This window comes from Apus apus, chromosome 11, assembly GCF_020740795.1.
Source record: "Apus apus isolate bApuApu2 chromosome 11, bApuApu2.pri.cur, whole genome shotgun sequence".
Taxonomy (NCBI): Eukaryota; Metazoa; Chordata; class Aves; order Apodiformes; family Apodidae; genus Apus; species Apus apus.
Window position 1 is genome coordinate 20,023,684 of NC_067292.1, and position 19,378 is coordinate 20,043,061.

Below are 19,378 nucleotides of genomic sequence, written 5' to 3' on the forward strand. Positions count from 1 at the left end.
GACAAGAGAGTTCCTGCAGAAGTTGGTATCAACACAACTGCCTGAAGGCTTTTGGAAGCTGTCCCAGAGCAGGGAGTTGCCAAGCATGCAGTACTTCCCACTTCCACTGTCCAGGAACAGCTGGAAGGGAGTGAAGTACCTGCTCCAGCTGCCACCAGATGTTCTGAGCACAGGGAGCTGCAGCAGCACCTCAGCTCCTGCCTTTCACAACTCACCCAGGCAGGTTGTTGTGCCTGCCCTGTATTGATTACTGCAAAAGCACAAAACAGTAGTAGAAGGAGACTAGTTCTCCCACCTAACATTTACCATTCCCTCAAGAGACATCATGCAGGAGTTAAAGCTTCAAAACAACAGACATGATTCCCCAATTGATTGGAAAGCACAACAGGATTTAATCTGAACAGTGCACAGGACCTTGCTAGAAAAAAATTTGATAGTGACCACAGTGTATTGAATTCAGAATTTTCAGAGGATTTCAAGCTCTGTTCTTTCAGCACATGACTATTCAGCTTCAGAAAATGGGAGAAATGCATAAAAAAGCATGGAAAAGCAGCAGCCAGAGGAGCACAAGAAACAGCCTGGCAAAATGCTGAATGCTTTACTCTCCGTGCAACTGAAAAAGGTTGAGGAGCAAAGCAGCCTACAAAATACACTGAAAAGATGTATCATTACTTCAAAATAATATCTGTGTAAGGGATAAATTGAATGTGAAAGGGGTCAGCTCTGAGGACATCAGTTCTTGTCACCAAAGAGCAAGTCTGCCAGAGCAAGGGTAGGATCAAGTCCACGTGAAAGCAGCGTCCAAATCTAAAATCACTGCAAGGATTTCACAGTGACAACTGCCTGGGAAATAAAAAGGTGTGGGGTGAAGTGCAGTTTCAATAAGTGTATGACAATCCATAGAGGAAAACCAGAAAGGGCCCTAAATCACCTGCTGCCTCTCAAGAGAGTGATACTGGACCCACGATGGACAATTTTAAAATTTATTTTAAAATTTATTTTTAAACCAGCTGAGAGCTCAAAAAGCTATCAAGGCAAGCAGTGTTAGCAGTTATTAGGAGTAGAGAACCAAACCCAGTCAGTAACTGCATAAATGCACAGAGAGCATCCACATACCAAATCCTGCATGCATTTGTCATTTAAAAATTAAAAGGATACAATGAAGAAAGGTCAGAGAAGGACAAGAAAGATGATCCAGCTGAAGCACAGTTTCCTACTGAAGGAAGTAAATTGAATCTGACTCTCTAGCTTGCAGAAACATGATCAGGGTGGGGAGAACAGACAAAATATGAGATGACTATAAAATCATGAAGGGCAGCAGTGAATGAGGAAACTGGTTTCCTACAGCCAGAACAGAAGAAGGCAACAAGGCCAGAAGCACAAGCAGCTCAAGAGTTCAGTAGAGGAATGAAAGGAAAATCCTTGAGCAAGGCAAGTGCCAACAGTCCCTGCTCAACAGGCTGTGATCTGGGCAGCTTTTTGTCACTGCTGCATCAGGCAGAGGCTCCATGACAACCAGCAGAGGGTGACCACAAGCAGTTCTGCTGATCAGACCAGCTGCTCACCCTGCTCACCAGCACAGGTCAGCAGTCATGCCAGTGGTTTCAAGGGAGTGTGATCAGTGTCAGCCCTGCCCAGAAAGGGTGCTGGTGTATCCACCCCAGAGAGGCCTGAGCACTGACACCCAGGGGTTTATGCCTTTTCCAGCTTTTCTTAGGTATCAAACATAACTCTTAAATCCTACTGTGTAGTTCTACTACTGCTTGATAGCTGGGAGGCTACTGGATGTGCAGGAATCTTGAAGGAAACTGAGGAACATCAGAGTTGTATGTTACAGTTTGACACCAACTTTGTAAAGCATTTTGTTCATGCTCTTTTCAGAAAAGTGGAATTTATTCCTGTTCCTGCCAGCTCCTCTCCAATGGCTTCATTTAAACCAGCCAGGTGGAGTCCTTTCAGCTTGGATCACTTCTGATCACAACTGTTAATAAGCAGTTAGTTTCCTCTCACTTGCCCTGTGGTCTTGGGTTACTGAGGCATTTGTTTTAAGTTGCCCAAGTAGCTTCCACAACAAATGTGAGTGTGTCATTACTTACATGAACATACTTTAAACATGTATCTCTAAAAATATATATCTATACCACCACCAGACTAGTTTTAGAGTCAGTTTCCTCAACTTCTGATCAGCCCAGCTGTACTGCAGCTCTTGGTGCTTCAGCTTGAAGAACTTCCTCCTTTCTTACACAATTCAGGACTGGACACATGAAAGGAGATTAAAAGGGAATCCTTCCCCAAACACTTGCTGTTGTACAGATGGGAAATTGCCACAATGAAGACACATTATTGCTTTCTTTATTCATGTTAAGTCTTCACAGCCTGGAGTAGTAATATACTTTAAAAACAAGGAAAATCCTAGACTGTATTTAAGGAGAATGAAATACTTTTTAGTTCATTCCCGTAATTCTGAATACACCCTATTACCATAGAGCAAAGACCCACAGCAGAGTGACTTGAGATGCTCTAGAAGGCACAGACTAATCCTATCCCACTTTTTGATCGTCATCAGAGCTCAGGTAACCTCACTGAAACTCTTTCCTCTTACTTTCCACTTCCAACTTAACTAAATCCAACTCAAAATTTGCATTCCAGGTGAGTCCAGGCTTGAAACACAGGGGCTTTATTCTTTCCTGCAGAGCTTTCCTTCCTTTATGCAGTTCAAATTCTTTCATGACATCCTTGAATTCAAATTAAAATGGTCACAGAATCACTGGAAGGATCCTCTGGTTTCCAGCCCAGCCTCATGCTCAGCACCAGCAGAGACTACAGCAGGCACTGCAGCAGGCACAGCTCTGACTAGTAGAGTCTCCCAAGCCTCCAAGAACAGATGTTTCCCAAGCTGTCCAGGCACCATTCCCCAGGGTTTCAACCCCCCAGTGAAAATCTTTCCCTTGTGTCCAACCTGAACCTCCCAAGTCATGATTTGCAACTACATCCCTTGTTTCACTGCCTGGCACCACCAAGGGGTTTGCTTGCAGCTCAGAGGTGCTCAACTACTCTTCATCTACACTTCAGGCAGGCTGGCCCCATCCACCTCCTCTCCAGGCTCCACAAGCTCTCCAACACTGACAACCTTGGCAGCTTTTTCATCTCTCCCAGTTCTACTACATCCCTCGTGACCTGTAGGCTCAAAACTGTAGCAAGTCCTCAGCTCACAGGGCCACGGGTCGTGCCAGAGCACCAGATGCAGCATGACTTTATAATCCCAGTTGAGCTGCACTTTTGTCCTTTGTCTGGTCAGAGACAGTTTTGCTCTTCCACCAGCACCCCAGAGCAACTGCTGATGGAACTGCAGGCTTGTGGCTTCCCTTATCTCAAAGGAAAGGCTAATTGCTCCCAATATCAGGTTCCTGGAGATGTTAACCCTCATTACCAGGCTTTCAGCAGGGCTTTAAGTGGGCAGCATGCATTACAAAAAACATCCAGTGATTTTAATTGCAAATCTCCTTTCCCTTTTACGACTAGGAAACCCTGCATAACAACGAGTTATTCACAATTAATTCTGCAAAGTCCCAGGCTGGGGGAGAGCCACATATGTGCCAGGTTGCTGTGAGAAGGCACAAGCCACAGCCATGCTTTGAGAAGAAGCCCAGCTCAAGAGCCACTAGAGCAGAAGAGAGCACTCCTTACTCAACCAGGCCAGTGAAGACTGCATGGAAGGCAGGTAAGGCAGAGGGTTAAACGTTGTGGAGGGCTAGCCTGAAGACTTCGTTGGTGCACACCCAGGCACCTTGAAAACTTTTCAACAAAAAGGTTTGGTGGAAGCCTAGAACCTGGTCATCATCTGCCTGAGCAGGACAGGAGAAATACGTTACTAGGAGAAGCACATGGAGAAGACTGGGTGACATTCTGGATGGACAACAGCAAAGTAGGGTCACACCAAATGACACTCACTCCTGAAGGCTTCAGCTGGTGCTCTACCCTCCCTAGCTGGAGCAAGGAAGCATCCAGACACAGAACAGCAAGTAAAATAGTAATCAGAAGAATTTAGGAAGAAATTATTTAGTTGGGAAGAAATTCTTGAGTGTGAGGGTGGTGAGACCCTGGCCCAGGTTGCCCAGGGAAGCTGTGGCTGCCCCATCCCTGGCAGTGTTGAAGGGCAGGTTGGATGGGGCTTGGAGCAGCCTGGGCTGGTGGGAGGTGTCCCTGCCCATGCAGGGGGTGGGACTGGATGAGCTCTAAGGTCCCTTCCAACCCAAACCAGTCTGGGATCCTATGAATTAGTGGAGGTGTATTTATTGTACCCCTACCAAATGAAAACACATTCCTACCTATCCCAACACCCATTCAAAAGGATCTTTCCTATATTTACTTGTAAATATGCTTTTTGATCAAAGTCATTACTGTCCTGCTCCCTTACTAGTAACATTCACCCCACTCAGATGCTCAGTGACTCTCCAGCATCTTCTCCAAGCAGCTGTTGTGACTGAACAGGTAAATTAGTTTATGGTAGGAGGATTTAAGTTATGGTTGGACTTGATGATCTTTAAGGTCCCTTCCAACCAGGATGATTCTCTGATTCTGTGAACCCTCAGTGCAGGGGAACATTCTGCTGCAAAATACTATTATTTCCAGTTCATAATAGTGTTAGCATGCTGGGGTACACACCCTGCCCTCCTCACATCCTGCCCTCCTCACAGGACAGTCATGATGTCAACTGACCCCCCTCAAATCCCCTCTTGCAGGGGAAGCCAAAGGCTTAAAACAACCCAAACCTGCAGGTTTACTTAGGGAATAATAATCTGGCAAAGGAAATAAGAGTGTGACAGTCATAGCCCTTGGCCCCATGATTGCTTCAGGACTTATTCTTGTACTGTTAAGAAGAGGGATGAGGTTTAGTGACAATTTGGCAGCAGTTCACCCTACAGTCTGTGCAGGGAGAGTAGAAGGTTTTTCTGCTTTGGTTTGGTTCCTTTTTCCCCTAAAATCAAGCAAGATGAAAATGTTTAAGGAAGAAATACAAAATGTGCCCAGGTCACTTAAGGAGGAGTTTCCACACAACTTTTGGGACTCGTAATTCTAGCAACAAAGGCCTCAGAAAATCCACTTAAATCTCAATGCCAAGAATGACTTCTTAGAAAGGGCCCTTTACAGGTATTTTATCATGGTTATTTTCTGGGATTACTCTGGAAAAAGCATTATGAATGCTCCTTCATTACTTAGAACACATTTTGAAAAACCAGAGGATTCAAAAGCACAAACATTAATTGTACAGAGCTTTGAAGAATCTGGCTCACAGTCCCATGCCAAGAATAACTGAACACAGTAAGCAGGGAGCATGGCTCTTGCCTTCATAGAATCATCCTGGTTGGAAGGGACCTTGAAGATCATCAAGTCCTGCTGCTGAAGGTCTTCAACAGCCACTTCCTTGTGCAAATTGCTACAGACCATCACTATTTCATTTTTCCACCTGTATAACATCACAGAAGGCAGAAGCAAAAAGTTCTAAGTTGACTTTGACTTTCTGGACACTTCCTTGATGAGGAGCAGCATTCCCAGACATAAAAATGTGGTTTTTTTAAAGCTAAGACTGGAGAATCATACATGTGAATAGTGGAAAAGTGTTGCCTCTTCTACTAAAACTTCACAAACAGCCTGGGTTTGATCATGGCAGTAGGCATACTTCAATCCAGTATCTTCTTTCCAAGTACCTAGACACACCATCATGTGATCCCTGAATTATTCAGAGGATAAAAACAGCACAGTAAGAAATACTACTCACTCTGAGCCATGGTACTTATGGAAAACTCAAGACTGCATCTAAAAATCCCATGAAAAGGGTAAGAAAACTCAAAAGCTTTACAGTCTCGAAGAACTTGGTATCTTGGCCCAGGACCCAACTCCACCACTGCTGCAAGCAGATCTGCTGCACAATTCCACAACAACCTTAACAACTGACTCTGCAAAACCAGGTGCAGATGAGACAGACTGGCCCAAGACACTGAGTCAAAAAGTCTTGGTCACATCACTGAGCTTTGGGCACTCCCAAGATGCAGAGATGAGCATGTCTGACTTCACTCCTGCCCTGCAGTTGTGCTTTCCCTGACCATGAGTGGCTGGCTGTCCTCACCAGAGTGTGTGCAGGCAGGACTGAGCAACAAACAAGCTGGAATCCAACTTGCAGCTAGGAAGCAGGAGCAACTTTCACAAGAGCCAAAGCCACATATGTTAGGCTTAGGAGTGGATGCCATACCCTGGGAACTGCTCTTCCCAGCTGCCCAGCTCAGACCACTTCAGGAGAACAGCTAAGCAAGCAGATTCAAACTCCCAGTCCTACGTTTGCTTAGTGACCAGCAGAGGCAGGAGAGGTTTGGATGTCTCAGTACCAGCAGTGCTGCTCAGAGTTAGCAGGAAAAGGAAACTTCAACAGCTGTTTTGAAAGAAACTGGGTTCAAGTAACTCTAAAGTCTTGATGGCTTCAGAGTCCTGACTGGGCAGTATGGCTAGACAAGCCCTTAGAAACTAACCCTGCTAATTTTCACTATTGCAATGTGACAGACTTTAAACAAACACCACCCACTGTGTGCCTGTGGCTGGCTTGACACACTGTTTTTTGCAGAGTCCAGGACAACTTTTCATTACAAGTAGTCTCATTCATTTACAAGTCTGTGGCCCTGGTATATTAAGATGCAACATTTCCTCAACAGAACTGGAGACTGGGTAAGATCACACAGCTCAGCAGTGTAACTTAAACAGCAATGTCTTCACACTACAGCCTGAAAAACAGTCTGATTTCCTTACAAGAAGCAGCTGGTTCAACAACCAACATTTGAGCTCAGAGGCAACACTCCTGCTGCTGAACCAGTTTTGACTACAGTTCCTGGACTACACCACCACCAGCACGGTATTCTTGTGTCCTGTCACCAAGAACAAGCAGGGTCTCCCTGAAGGGCTGTCAGCCAACAGGAGATGTCTGCTACATCACAGCTGGATGCACCTGCTACATCCAACTGGATACTGTTCAAGAGCACTGTCATGATGTTTTTAAATGCAGAGGACACTGAAACCTTCCTGTGTCAGGGGAAGGGAAATACTGATGCTTCTCTAGCCCACATGATACTTGTATGCACAGTGAAAACCATGGCTCTGTGCTGGGCAGGAACACCACTCTCACATGACACGTGGTTTGCTGGTGCCAGTTCTGACTGGATGAGCAGTTTCCTGACAGTCTTGAACAACAGAAGAATGAGATCCCAACACAAGCTCACCAGAGTTTCTTTCTTACCCAAGGGAGCATTCTCATGTTTTTGAAAATAGAATTAATTAGAATCCTGCAGAAATCCAAGACATAAGCACTTGTTAACCTGGAATGGCAAGAGTTTACCTTAAGCTGTCCCACTACCATACTGAGTATACAGCTGTCAGGTGTAGGTTGGTGGTCTTGTGCTGTGATGCTGTGTTGTATTTTTTGGAAAGGGAGGCTCTGCAAGGAAAAGAAAGTACAATCAGCAAATATATTATCATTGCATTATTTAACTTACAAAACAAAGTTTGAGCAAACTTGACGCTATAAAGTGAGAGACAATTTTGGTAGCAGTGCATGGAGAGCTGCTGCAACCCACACTGCTCAGGCTGAGCTGGTCATAGAATCATAGAACAGTTTGGGTTGAAAGAGACCTTCAAGATCATCCAGTCCCAATCCCTGCATGGGCAGGGACACCTCCCACCAGCCCAGGCTGCTCCAAGCCCCATCCAAACTGCCCTTCAACACTGCCAGGGATGGGGCAGCCACAGCTGCCCTGGCCAACATGTAAGTCCCAAACCTACTGGTTCCAGCCTCAGCACCTTTGGGCTTTTCTCTCTCCTAGTGCCCCCCAAGACGTGCCCAGGGTGCTGCTGAGCATCTCCTGGACACACTGGTGGGGTGACCACACTTGTCTTTTCCCCAGCATTGAACGTCCCTTCCAGTGGCTGCACAGGGACTCACACTCATCCTGGGCTGACAAAGCTGCTCTTTGGGCTCAGGAGAGGAGAACATGAGGCCACCTTGGGCAAGCTGGGGAACATCCAGAGCTGCAGGTCTGGGCCAGGACCAGCACTCAGCACCCCAGCCCCAGATTCTTCTTGGTAAGAACATCTCAGCCAGAAGCAGTGGGAAGGTGACCCAAAGAGGGCTGTGCTGGGACACGGACACACCAGGATTTACCACTAGGGGTCATTCCAGCTTTGTTTCCATTGCCTGAACAAGACTCTGGAAAAATAAGGGACTTGGGGGTCTGGGGCCCAGCTCAGCAATGGCCTGGAACGTGCAGCTGTTACCTGCCCCCTCCTGGCCAGTTCTGCACCAGGGGAACTCTTCCAAAAACCACCACCAGCCAAATTAGGAACCACCATTAAAAGCCAGGGAAGGAGGAAAAAAAACCAAACCAAACAAGAAACATTTCAAGAGACTTTAACTTCTAAAATCCCCAAACAAGGCACTGCTGGAAAGTGGAAACTCCTGAGACTTGAGATAAAAGGAGAGCTGAGATGTTCCTGGGGGTGTAGCCGAGGGCAGCTGATGGAGATCATTGACAGGGAAGAGCTTTGCAGAGGACAGACTGAGGCACCTCAACTGCTGCTCAGAATTAGAGCCCCCTGACTGTCCCCACCCCAGATCCAGCTGAAAATGGGCCATGACTGCAAGGAGAAAAGCAGCCCAGGAATTGGTCTTGAGCTGGACGGTGCATTTAGACCATCAGAGTTTCTCAGAGGGAAAACACAAACGTCACTGATGACTCCGAGGGACACGGAGCTCTGCTACTGTCCCCTCTGCCCACCCACTTAATGGTCTGGGTACAAATGTAAAATTGTGGGGTAATCCTGAGGGTGTAACTCTGCAAATACTGAATTAGAAAATGAAGAGGGATTGAGCCAAAGGTGTTAGAACCAAGTGATGGAAGGAAAGCCCATAAAGATTTTCCCCATGTTCACACTGATGTTTCCATACAAAGGAGAAAACTCTGCATTTGTAAAGAGAATTAAGAGCTCTTTTTCTAGCAAAGCCAAACAGGTGTTTTTCAAGCACTGAGACATGACTACATAACCACACAGGACCTTTTCCTAATCTAATTACACTGCCCAAACAGCTTCAGTTCATCTACAAGCTCCAAATTCACATGATGAAGGCACAAAGCTGCTCTGGACAGTGAAATGATTATATGATCTAGACTTTGGGGTTTACCAGCTAACTCCAAATTCTCTTCTCTGTTAAAACAGCTGTGGACATAAAGGAAAGGTGACTGACCAAGTGTTTGGGACTTGAAATCCACTTATCTACATTTCCCCTTTTTTCTTTCCCTCTTGACAGCACCTGAGGGGAACCAGCACAGTGACAGGCCCCGACCTTTGCAGGACCAGGTAGGAGCAGAGGGAAAGGAGAATGAGGAGATCAAAACCACACAACCTGAAAAAAGCTCTCCATGCCTGGTAGCAGATGGAAGTCTGCCTGGATGCAAGGAACACACCTTGAGAAACACCAGACATTGGGGAGTTAACTCCTCTCTTTCAACTCAGACCACATTCACATTCCAACCACAGATGACTCCAGTAGTGAACTTCAGACATGATGGAGATCTCCAAGTCCTGTCACACAACTGCAGTCCTGGCCTGGTTCCCTCCAAAGCTGCAGTAATGCCAGATGCTTTACAAGAGGCAGTTCAGCACAGAGGGAGCTCAGTGACCATGGGGCTGGTATCTAGAGACCATCCACTGCACAGGCCAGCAGCACGTGGTCAGCTAAACCTCAGGCTGGGCTTTGGTGCCTTGACTTCACTGCCCTGATTTGCTAACAGCTTGAGGCAGACTCAGGCATGTACTTTGAGTTCTGCATTTCACTCTAGTAGTAGGAGCCCAAAAGACTTCCTAGAAGGCCTGTGTAGAAGAACAGGAGATCTAAGTCCAACTGTCAAGGATGCAAAGTACAGACCTGGCTCTGACAAGCATAAGGCTTCAGGAACAACAGGAAGCTAAATACTTGGACAACAGGGAACACAAACTGTGGAAGGATCAGTACCTGGGAAAGAAAGGGAAGTGTAGAGAGCAGCTCTCTGATGAGAGGGAACACTGTCCAACAACACACTAATAAAGCCTGCAGGGTTTCAACTTGACTGGGAGAACAATCCCAACTTATCAGGAACCACAAAGCTCACCACTGGTTTGGAACACAGAACAGATTTCCTGGAACTAAAAACAAAATCCAGAGCAATCTTTTCTGAACTACCAGGAGAATATTTTCCAGGTTCCCCATCCCAAACATGAATCTGCACTGTCTTGAATGAAACCAGCCTCACCCTCAGCCCAACAGCTTCCTGTTGAACAAGTCCTGCAAGAAGAATCTCTGGAAAATGCAGAGGGATGAAGGGGAATTAATGAGGTTGTCCCCAGAAGGCAGCTTCCTGTGTGACAAGATGCCAAGGAGAGGTGAGACTGGGGAGAGAAGAGAGGAAGGAAGGAAAGGCTGCAGAGGCAAGAGCCCTGCAAAACAGTGACAAGGAACCAGAGACAAGGTTGGGGAAGATGGTATCAGATTGTCTCCTTCAGAGAAAAGGACCCCAAAGCTTGGCCAGCCCAGTGAGGAGCTATCATGTGATGCAATGAGGGAAATCCACTGGAAAGTGTAGGGTCAGCTGATGGGACAGGTCACTGATTTTTTGACAGAGAGAAGCTACTTCAAAAGGATGGTTGTTGATGGACATCTGCCTGTACTGGAGAGAAGCACTTCTTGGTATGAAGAGTACAACAGAAGTGAGAAGCCATGCAACAGCCGAGGCTGCTGGTGTCCTCCCACACTAAAACTCATCTGGGCTTTCTCTACCAAAACCATGGAATCCCTGAAGCCAGAATGAAGACAAGTACCTCAAACTCACTCCTGGCAACAGCGCTACCTGCCCCAGCTTCCTCCCTGGTTCCAGGAGGCTCACAGAACTATGGGATTATCTCAGTCATGTCAATCCAGCTGCCCCCTGATTAGGACAGTCACTCATCTGAAACAACTTCTAAGTCCAGCACCAATTAAGACAGGAGGAATGTGTCAACTCCCACCTTTACCACCAGGTACAGGTGCACAGTGCTGGCAAAGCCATGTCTGTACAGCCCTGTCCTGCTGTATGAGCACCATCTGACAGGGCAGGTTGAAGAGGTGCTGCAGTGTGGCTGTTCCACAGCAGAGAACTTGCCATAAATGTCTCCTTCGCTGGAGACTTTCAAAACCTGCCTGGACGTGTTCCTGAGTGATGCGCTCTAGGTGACCCTGCTCTGATACGAGGGCTGGACTAGATCTTTTGAGGTCCCTTCCAACCCCTAAGATTGATTCTGTGATAAAAGAAAATCCTGCCTCTTGCTGCTTCCACTGATTCATCAGCCAGGCACTGAAGAACACAAGACTGCCAAAGTCCAGAAGAATTCCAGTGTCAAACTTGCAGTCATCTGCTCTACCGACCAAGATGGTCCAGAGGAGATGAAGCACACTAAGTTGAAGCAGCAAACAGAGCCCAGGAGGCTTGGTGCTGACAGAGATATGCTGAGACATCAGTCAGGGTAAACTGATACAGCCCCATAATGAGCCATGACCGTGGAAGGACACAGAATATTTCTACTGTATTTCTTCCTTACCTTAAGCAGATGGATACAAGTCAGAAAAATCCCCCGAGGCATGGCAGCTTGCCTTCACTCATCAAGCAAGACTGTGCAGCAGACACATGAACCCAGAAAGTCCAGCTTGCAGTACAGACAGGGAAGGCAGGGATGAGTAACGCTCAGGTGGGAAAGGGGCTGATCTGCACTGGGCCAGATCCAAGGCAGCAGCCTGAGACTCTGTGGCCAAGGAAATGCTTTGCTGGTTGGGTGTCTCAATGGCTGCTAGCCCAGAAGCCTCAAGAACACCGAGTACACAAACAAGCAACTTCAGAGCTTGAGTAGCTCCTCATCTAGAGGCGAGCAGTTGCAAGCTGTGCTATTCTGAGGTGTGTGGCCTTCTCCAAGGCAAGGCAAGCACCTAAAACCCAGAGCCAAGGGCAAACCTCAGCCTTCACAGCTAGAGATGTCTGGGATGAAAGCAGAGATTCCAAAACACAGGAGCTGTGCAACAAGACAAGCATTCAAGTTCCAAAGTTTTTTTTCTTCTCAATATGTAATTAAAATGGTCTATCTTCCTGATATACCACACTGAGAGCAGCACATCATACCAAAGGATCATGTCATAGAATGGTCTGGGTTGAAAGGGACCTTAAAGATCATCTAGATACAACCCCCTGCATGGGCAGGGACACCTCCCACTAGACTGGGTTGCTTAGAGCCCCATCCAACCTGTCCTTGGTCCAGGGACCAAAGCATGCCCTTCACATACCTTGCAAGAGAAACAAACTTTCTAGCTTCTTGTCAGCTTAGAAGCACACCCAGTTTTATAACAGAAGCACAGATTTACTCAGATAAATCTTCTCCAAGTTTTACTAAATTAACATAGGGGGAGAATTTCAGTCTCTGAACAGCAAGAAGCTCTTTCCCCCCTTGATGATGGGAGCCAGGGGTTTCCAAGTCCTGACCTGTGATGCTCCCAGCTGACAAATCATAGAACCATAGAATACCAGGTTGGAAAGGACCTTAAGGATCACCTGGTCCAACCTTTCTAGGTAATACTATAGTTTATATGTGAAATCACTGTGCTACTTAAGAGCTCCAAACTGTACCCTCCCTCATCCTGAACTATTACAGAATATGAAGAGCAGTGACTATTACTGCTTCAGTAGTGCTGAAACATTAGAGATTAAAAACATTTTAGAAATCTAAAGAACTGGCCTAGGTTAGGGCCAATTGACAGCAGCTGAGATCTACTTCAAGAATTTGACAACAGAAAAAGGACTAGATGTGACTTTTTTTCCCATCCTTGGTTATAACATACCAGACATCCAGTCCCTTTCCTACATTCTAATTAATTCTAATTTAATTTAAATCTGACTTCTGCATTGAAAAAGGAAGGACTGCATGCTTGACCTACATCATCCTGCATCTCTCCTACAGCTGAAATGGATGACAACATCTATCACCTTGTTCAGAGAACATTATTACTGTTGGCACATAAAAATTATTGAGGACTTCCTCTTTCCCTGCTACATAGCCTTTAAGAACACAAAAGAGGTGTTAATGACTTCTGCCTTTGCCACACAGGCAGAGAACATCCGGATCTCCTCAGCACAAGCTGCACCAGTGAAGTCATTCTGCTTCCAGCAGGCCATCATTACTGACACCTCCATCATGCCTGCTGCCTCTCCCTCCTGCTGCACTGAGGACAAGTCAGGGTCTCCACGACAGAACTTACTTGCATTTATGCATCAAAAAATAAATTGTTCCTTGCAATAATGTGCTTAGTCCTCATCACAGGCAGGTCCAAGCAACAGGTTGGCTATTGCTACTTCCTTGGCACACTTTAAAAAGAAGAAGAACCCACCTTTCATTCCTCCAGGTCAAGGGATCAGCTTCTGAATTGTACTTCTTAAAAAATAAATTGATAGTGCCAACTGTAACTGCAGTCACAAAACACCTTTGCAAAGTAAGGGGAGTCAATCATTCCACTCTTAGAGCCACCAAGGAAACACCCCACTACACAGAATTAAACCACAAGTAACATCTTCTGAGGACCAAAAGTTGGCAGAACAAGTCTCACATTCAAGAGTTTGAAACTGCTGGAGTCAAAAATCAAGTTTGCAGAAGCAATTAATTTAGTCTTCAGAACTGTTTCCCAAAACATCTGGTAAGGATTGCAGACTTACAGAGAGTTTTTCAACAATAGCTGCTTTGCCCTGGAACTGCTGTCCTTCCCACGTAAGGCATGATGCATCAATCTGAGGGGAAAAGAAACAAAATCATCAACCTGCTTAGGTAACCCTTAAACCATCCTGGTAAAAGACTTGGTTTACAAGACATATATCCTCAGTATCCAGCTATTTGGAAACTACCCAAAGGGAGATGGAAAGAAATGACAGAGTAACTACAGCCTTCAAATACAGAAGGCCACAAGAGCAGGGGGAACCCAGAACCTGCCTTCCTGAAGACACTTCAGCAGGTGAGCACGTGGTGGTGCAGGACCCTCCTGATGTTTCAGACAGCAAAAGAGGACACAGATGAAGTTGGTGAGGAAAATATGCTCTTCCTGAAAGACACAACCACCTCCCACTGTACTGCATTAGTGTCCACCTGACTCTCTGCTATAGGTGACCTCCACAGCCCCTTGCTGCATGAACCACCTGGGAGCAGCTGCTTCAAGAACAAAACTCGACCTCTGCTCCAAAATGGCATAGGAGTATTTAATTATAAGTAGCCACACACCTAAAGCAGAGGTAAGAAGTAGCTACAGCTATAGCTTCTTTCTGCAGGGGGATAATGCAAAACAAGTCTTTGATTTAATGCTGCAACTCCTGTTAACTCAAGTAACCCACAGCAAAAGTCACTGGCCCAGGTCCCTACCTGGGACAGGTGACAAAAGTTCAGTGTGCTCGGATTACAGCACTGAAGGAGAGAACTGAACCTGTGGTGATACAGGAATGCAAAACAAATCCCAGAGCTCCCTGCTGCATTCCTGCATGTTCCCACAAGGCCTAAGGAAGGCAAAAAGCTCCTTGGTAAAAGGGAATTTCTGCAGAACCTCCCCTCATTCAGGGCAGTTGTGACCTTGGTGCACTTCAGCCACACAAAACAGGGTCCCACCCTCTCTGGTTTAGGAACTCCACAAAACAATACACCTGGAGGACCTGCCCAACAGCTCTCCTGGCTGTGTCTGCACAGGTATCTCCACTGAGTGATGAAAGGCAGGAAGACCCCTAAGGGTGGGAAAAGCCCAGAAGTTCATTGTGTGAAAAGCCCTGATTCCAGAAATTTAGATCACCCTGTGCCTAAACACCAGTCTCGGGAGCACTGAATGTGTTTGGGAAACAACCTGACAGAAACTGCCAAGTGTCTTATTTAGAGATGTGGACTGAACACAGGCTACTAGTTTTTCTTCCGTAACAGGCTCTCTGTAAGCAGCTTTTTGGCCAAAACAACACAACAATCTACCAGACAGCAAACAGACAGCAATCTCAGAATCATATGGGTTGGAAGGAACCTCTGGAGATCAAGTCCAACTCCCCTGCTGCAGCAGGAACACCCAGGACAGGTCACCCAGGGACACATCCAGATGGGGCTTGAAAGTCTCCAGAGAAGGAGACTCCACAGCCTCTCTGGGCAGCCTGTCCCAGGGCTCTGTCACCCTCACAGCAAAGAAGTTTCTCCTCATGTTGAGGTGGAACTTCCTGTGTTGTCACTTGGTGCCGTTTCCCCTCGTCCTGTCACAGGCACCACTGAACAGACACTGGCCCATTCTTGACACCCACCCTGCAGGTATTTGTAGACATTAATCAGGTCCCCTCTTAGTCTTCTCTTCTCCAGACTAACCAGCACCAGGTCTCTCAGCCTTTCTCCATAAGTAATCCAAGGAGCAAAAGCTAGCAGTGCTGGTGCACACTGCTGAGGTATAAGGAAGGGCATCAGATGGTGCTCATGCAACAGCTTCAATCCTCAAGAGCTTGATGAGGCTTCAAACAACTCATCCAGCAAATGAAAAACATGTCAGAAGAACAGGATATGCTGCTGGAAGACCTGTAAGACTTGAGTGTCTTGCTGAAGCACCTCAGCCACTCAGCAGCATTCCTCACCACCAAGCCATCAGGCAGAGCACTGTGCATGTTCTGGAGGAGTCTTCCCTCAAAACTCAAACCAGATGCTCCTCACAAACCAGGAGCAAAAATACCAATCTAATTTTTGAAAAAATGTTAACTTCATTTAAATTTAACAAAGTCTAAACTTAGTTTAAATTTGATTTAAAATGTTAAATTGAATGTTCTGAGGATTAGCACAGAATGAGATCTGAGAAACACCTGGAAGAACTGTAAACAGAGCAGGCCTTAAATCACATCCCACTTCAAGAGGGATCCAAGGAAATCCATGCCTGGAACTTAATGGCAAACTAAGGTTGGCAGATTTGCCTTCACTGAGGATTTCATCACAGGACCACCAGCTCCCTCCACACAAGCCACTGCCCACAGCCAACCAGTGGTTTTATGAGATAAAGATACAGATAAGGCAGACAAAGGTCAAATAGAAGTGAAATGTAGAAGAAATTCAATAAATAAAAGTTGAGTCAGTGTGATGACACTCTGGAGTCAGGATAGAATCCACTATCCCATCCTGTCTATTCCCACACATCAAAACAGGGAAACCAAGCCAGATATGGGACAGAGCCCCAGCCCCCTTTGAATAGATACTTACATATATTGCTCCTAATTGAGTCCTGTCTGCATCAAAAAGCTGGTAGTAATGTTGTACGAAGCTGGACCCAATCTGCTCCCAGATAGGCTTGTCTCCCATTCTGAATCCTCACCTACAGGCAGTGACTGTAAACCAAAAACAATCATTAGACAGAGCAATCATAAATAAGCTTAACACTTTGGCTTCAGTATTAAGCACCAGCAAACACGGCTCCTCTCAGCTGGCCAGAATTTTTTTGTGGAGCAAGCAGGACAAATCTCACCTTCACATCCCAGACTTTTGCAAAGAAAAGATCTTGGATACCAAATGGCTTCATTTCTTACTAGAGCATTTGGTGATTTCAAGGGCTACCTCAGTGTGAGGCCACAATTCATGCAAAAGTGGGGAACGAGGGGAAAAAAAAACACACCTTAGTTTCACCCATTTCCAAAATTACACCCTATGAAATAGTGGGCCAGCACTCACTGCTGCAGTGGGTGATTTACTAGAAACAAAAGACACGATAATGTGGATTGTCTGCAAGTGGCTGACACCACCTGATTTATCTGTTCACCTCCTCAGGTATTTCACCACCCCCAAGGGCATCCTAGGGAAGAGTGTCCTTCCAAGGATGCACAACAGGAGTTCACTCACCAGGTCTTTGCTTAACAAGAGTCTGCTTTCAGAGAGTCATCTCAGACTGATTTGGGTGGGAAGGGACCTCAAAGATCATCCAGCCTCAACTCCCTGCATGGGCAGGGACACCTCCCACCAGCCCAGGCTGCTCCAAGCCCCATCCAACCTGCCCTTCAACACTGCCAGGGATGGGGCAGCCACAGCTTCCCTGGGCAACCTGGGCCAGGCTCTCCCCACCCTCACAGCAAATAATCTCCTCCTCATGTCCAACCTCAATCTCCCCTCTTCCAGTTTTAAGCCAGATCCTTTCCTCCTCTATCCTGTCACTAAGCCTGAAGGACACTCGACACCTGTTTATGAACCTGGAGTAAGTTCAAGGCACAAACCATGATTTTTCACAGTGGTGAGAACCTGCAGTTCCCAGTGAAGCTCCTGGAGCTCAGAGACATCCCACACTTCTGAAACTGAGGTCCCTCTATTCTAGAGGGATTAATTGTACAGTGTGAACGAGATGATCTTTAAGGTCCCTTCCAACCCAAAACATTCCATGACTATGTGCAGCAGTCCAGGCAGACGGAGTCCAGAACCATTCCTGCATGACCAGGGCAGATGATCACTATCTCATCTCACAAAGGTTTTCAAGAAAGCAAAATCACTTTTCCTTTATCCTTCTATCCCTCTGAAAGCCTGAAGAAATGTGCTGAAAGTCAAAACACAACAATGCTGCCCTCAAACCCCACCACATGACATTTTAAGAGCTGCTTTTACTTCAAACAAGCTAAATTAAACTTGCTAAAAGTCAAGATCTGTCAGCCACTGGTCCCTCTTTGCAATCCCTGCCTGCACTGCACCACAAGCCTGGAAAGGTGTGAAATTCTGTTTCAGGACACGACAGTTATTTTGGCTTTCAATTAGTCACACACCTGTTTAAGATTTGACAATTTCCTAAGAGGACCAAAAAACATATTCCCAAGATCTGGGCAGCAAGTATTGCCAGGCCTCACTCCCCGAGCACAGTCAGACCAGATAAACTTCTCATGTTTGAGGCCTTGGGCTGTCTGAGCTCTACTCACACAAATGGGAACTGAAATGGGTTCAAACCATGAAGCTTTTAGGTTACACGTATTTGGCCAGAGTTAGAGAATAGCAAATGTCTTCCATTAGAAAAATGGCATAACAGGAGGTTTCAGACAAGTTTTTCAGGGTGGGAAGCTCAACTGCCAGAGTAAAATACAAACCAAGAACAACCACTAGAGCTTAGAGATCCAGGCTACTTGAGGGAGAAAATGGTTGGCATTTGTGGAGCAGGGAATGCAAGGTGGCTCTCCCTGCTGAGAAAGGGATCTTTAGTAGCCTGTGAGGAGGGGTTCAGCAGGAGCTTTGGTTGTGACAATGCACCACAAAAGCATGCCACAGACTCCATGGGACATCTCACTGACCCTGCCTGCATGCAGGTGGACCTTAGACATTTTATTTTATTCAAGGATTAGGTAAAAAATGAACTTTCTATAGAAGCATACCTAACCCATTTAAACCTCCTGATTTCAGGATATGGCAATATGGTCAAACTCAGGAACACTGCACATTAACAAAGACTCAACTTGTTGCCACATAACCAGTATTTGAACTGCTCCAAAAAGATCTACAATCTGGGATCAGTCACCATCACGGGTGCTCCACTAATACCTGTAACACATGACTCAGTCTGAAGCAGTTTTACCCAGTGTGGTCACTCCTCTGGGAAAACAGATGACAAATCTCACCAGCTCCCTAAAAACTGCACTAAGGGATGCCTGCCCTGCTGTCAGGGAGGACTGATGTCTTGCTTGGAAGGCCAGAAGTACCAGTAGTTAGTTTTGAAGCCTGCTGTTTCCATTGCAGACCCACAGGAACCCAGAGGTCTGTAGTTTGAGATGGCTGTGGTGGAGCCAACAATCAGCCCAAGTGAGAATCATTTCTGTGATCACTTTTTATGGACTGTCACAGCTTCAGCTTCAGCCCATGAGCTCACACCCCTGTCAGATATCCTCCTAAACAAATGCAAATCTAGTTGGCAGGATTGATGTTAAACAGCCACACGTCTAACACCGAGATGAGGTAGCAAAACAAACCCAAACCCACCACCTTATTCTCATGAAGCTGAAGGAAGTTCCTGTTGCTAATTTTTCACACACACAATGTGTTCACCCTTCCCAGCACGCTCCATACAGACCCCAGGCCAAGCTGTGTGCTACCACTGCACCTCATCTAGCTCCTCAAGGCACAGCAGCCTCACCCAAGCACCAGGTGCCCCCTGTTCAATCCTGAAACTGCCAGGAAGCCTTTGAGACTGCAAGAAATTAAGGAATTTGTATTTTAAATACATACATGTACTATTATGGCTTTCAAAACTAAAAATTAGTATGCAAGCTTGCTATCTCTTTAAAAA

General features: G+C 46.2%; 1 protein-coding gene across 3 annotated transcripts in view; it reads right to left on the bottom strand.

Moving 5' to 3' along the window:
* The window catches only part of NUTF2 (nuclear transport factor 2), a 28,042-nt gene that overhangs the window by 935 nt on the left and 7,729 nt on the right, over positions 1-19,378 (bottom strand). For all 3 annotated transcript variants that reach the window (XM_051629418.1, XM_051629417.1, XM_051629419.1), the window contains exons 2-4: positions 16,336-16,460; positions 13,803-13,874; positions 7,382-7,480 (exon numbers count right to left, since the gene is read on the bottom strand). In XM_051629418.1, coding sequence (XP_051485378.1) covers positions 7,382-7,480; positions 13,803-13,874; positions 16,336-16,434 — 270 coding nt within the window. In that variant the 5' untranslated portion in view covers positions 16,435-16,460. The remainder of the gene's footprint in view (positions 1-7,381; positions 7,481-13,802; positions 13,875-16,335; positions 16,461-19,378) is intronic.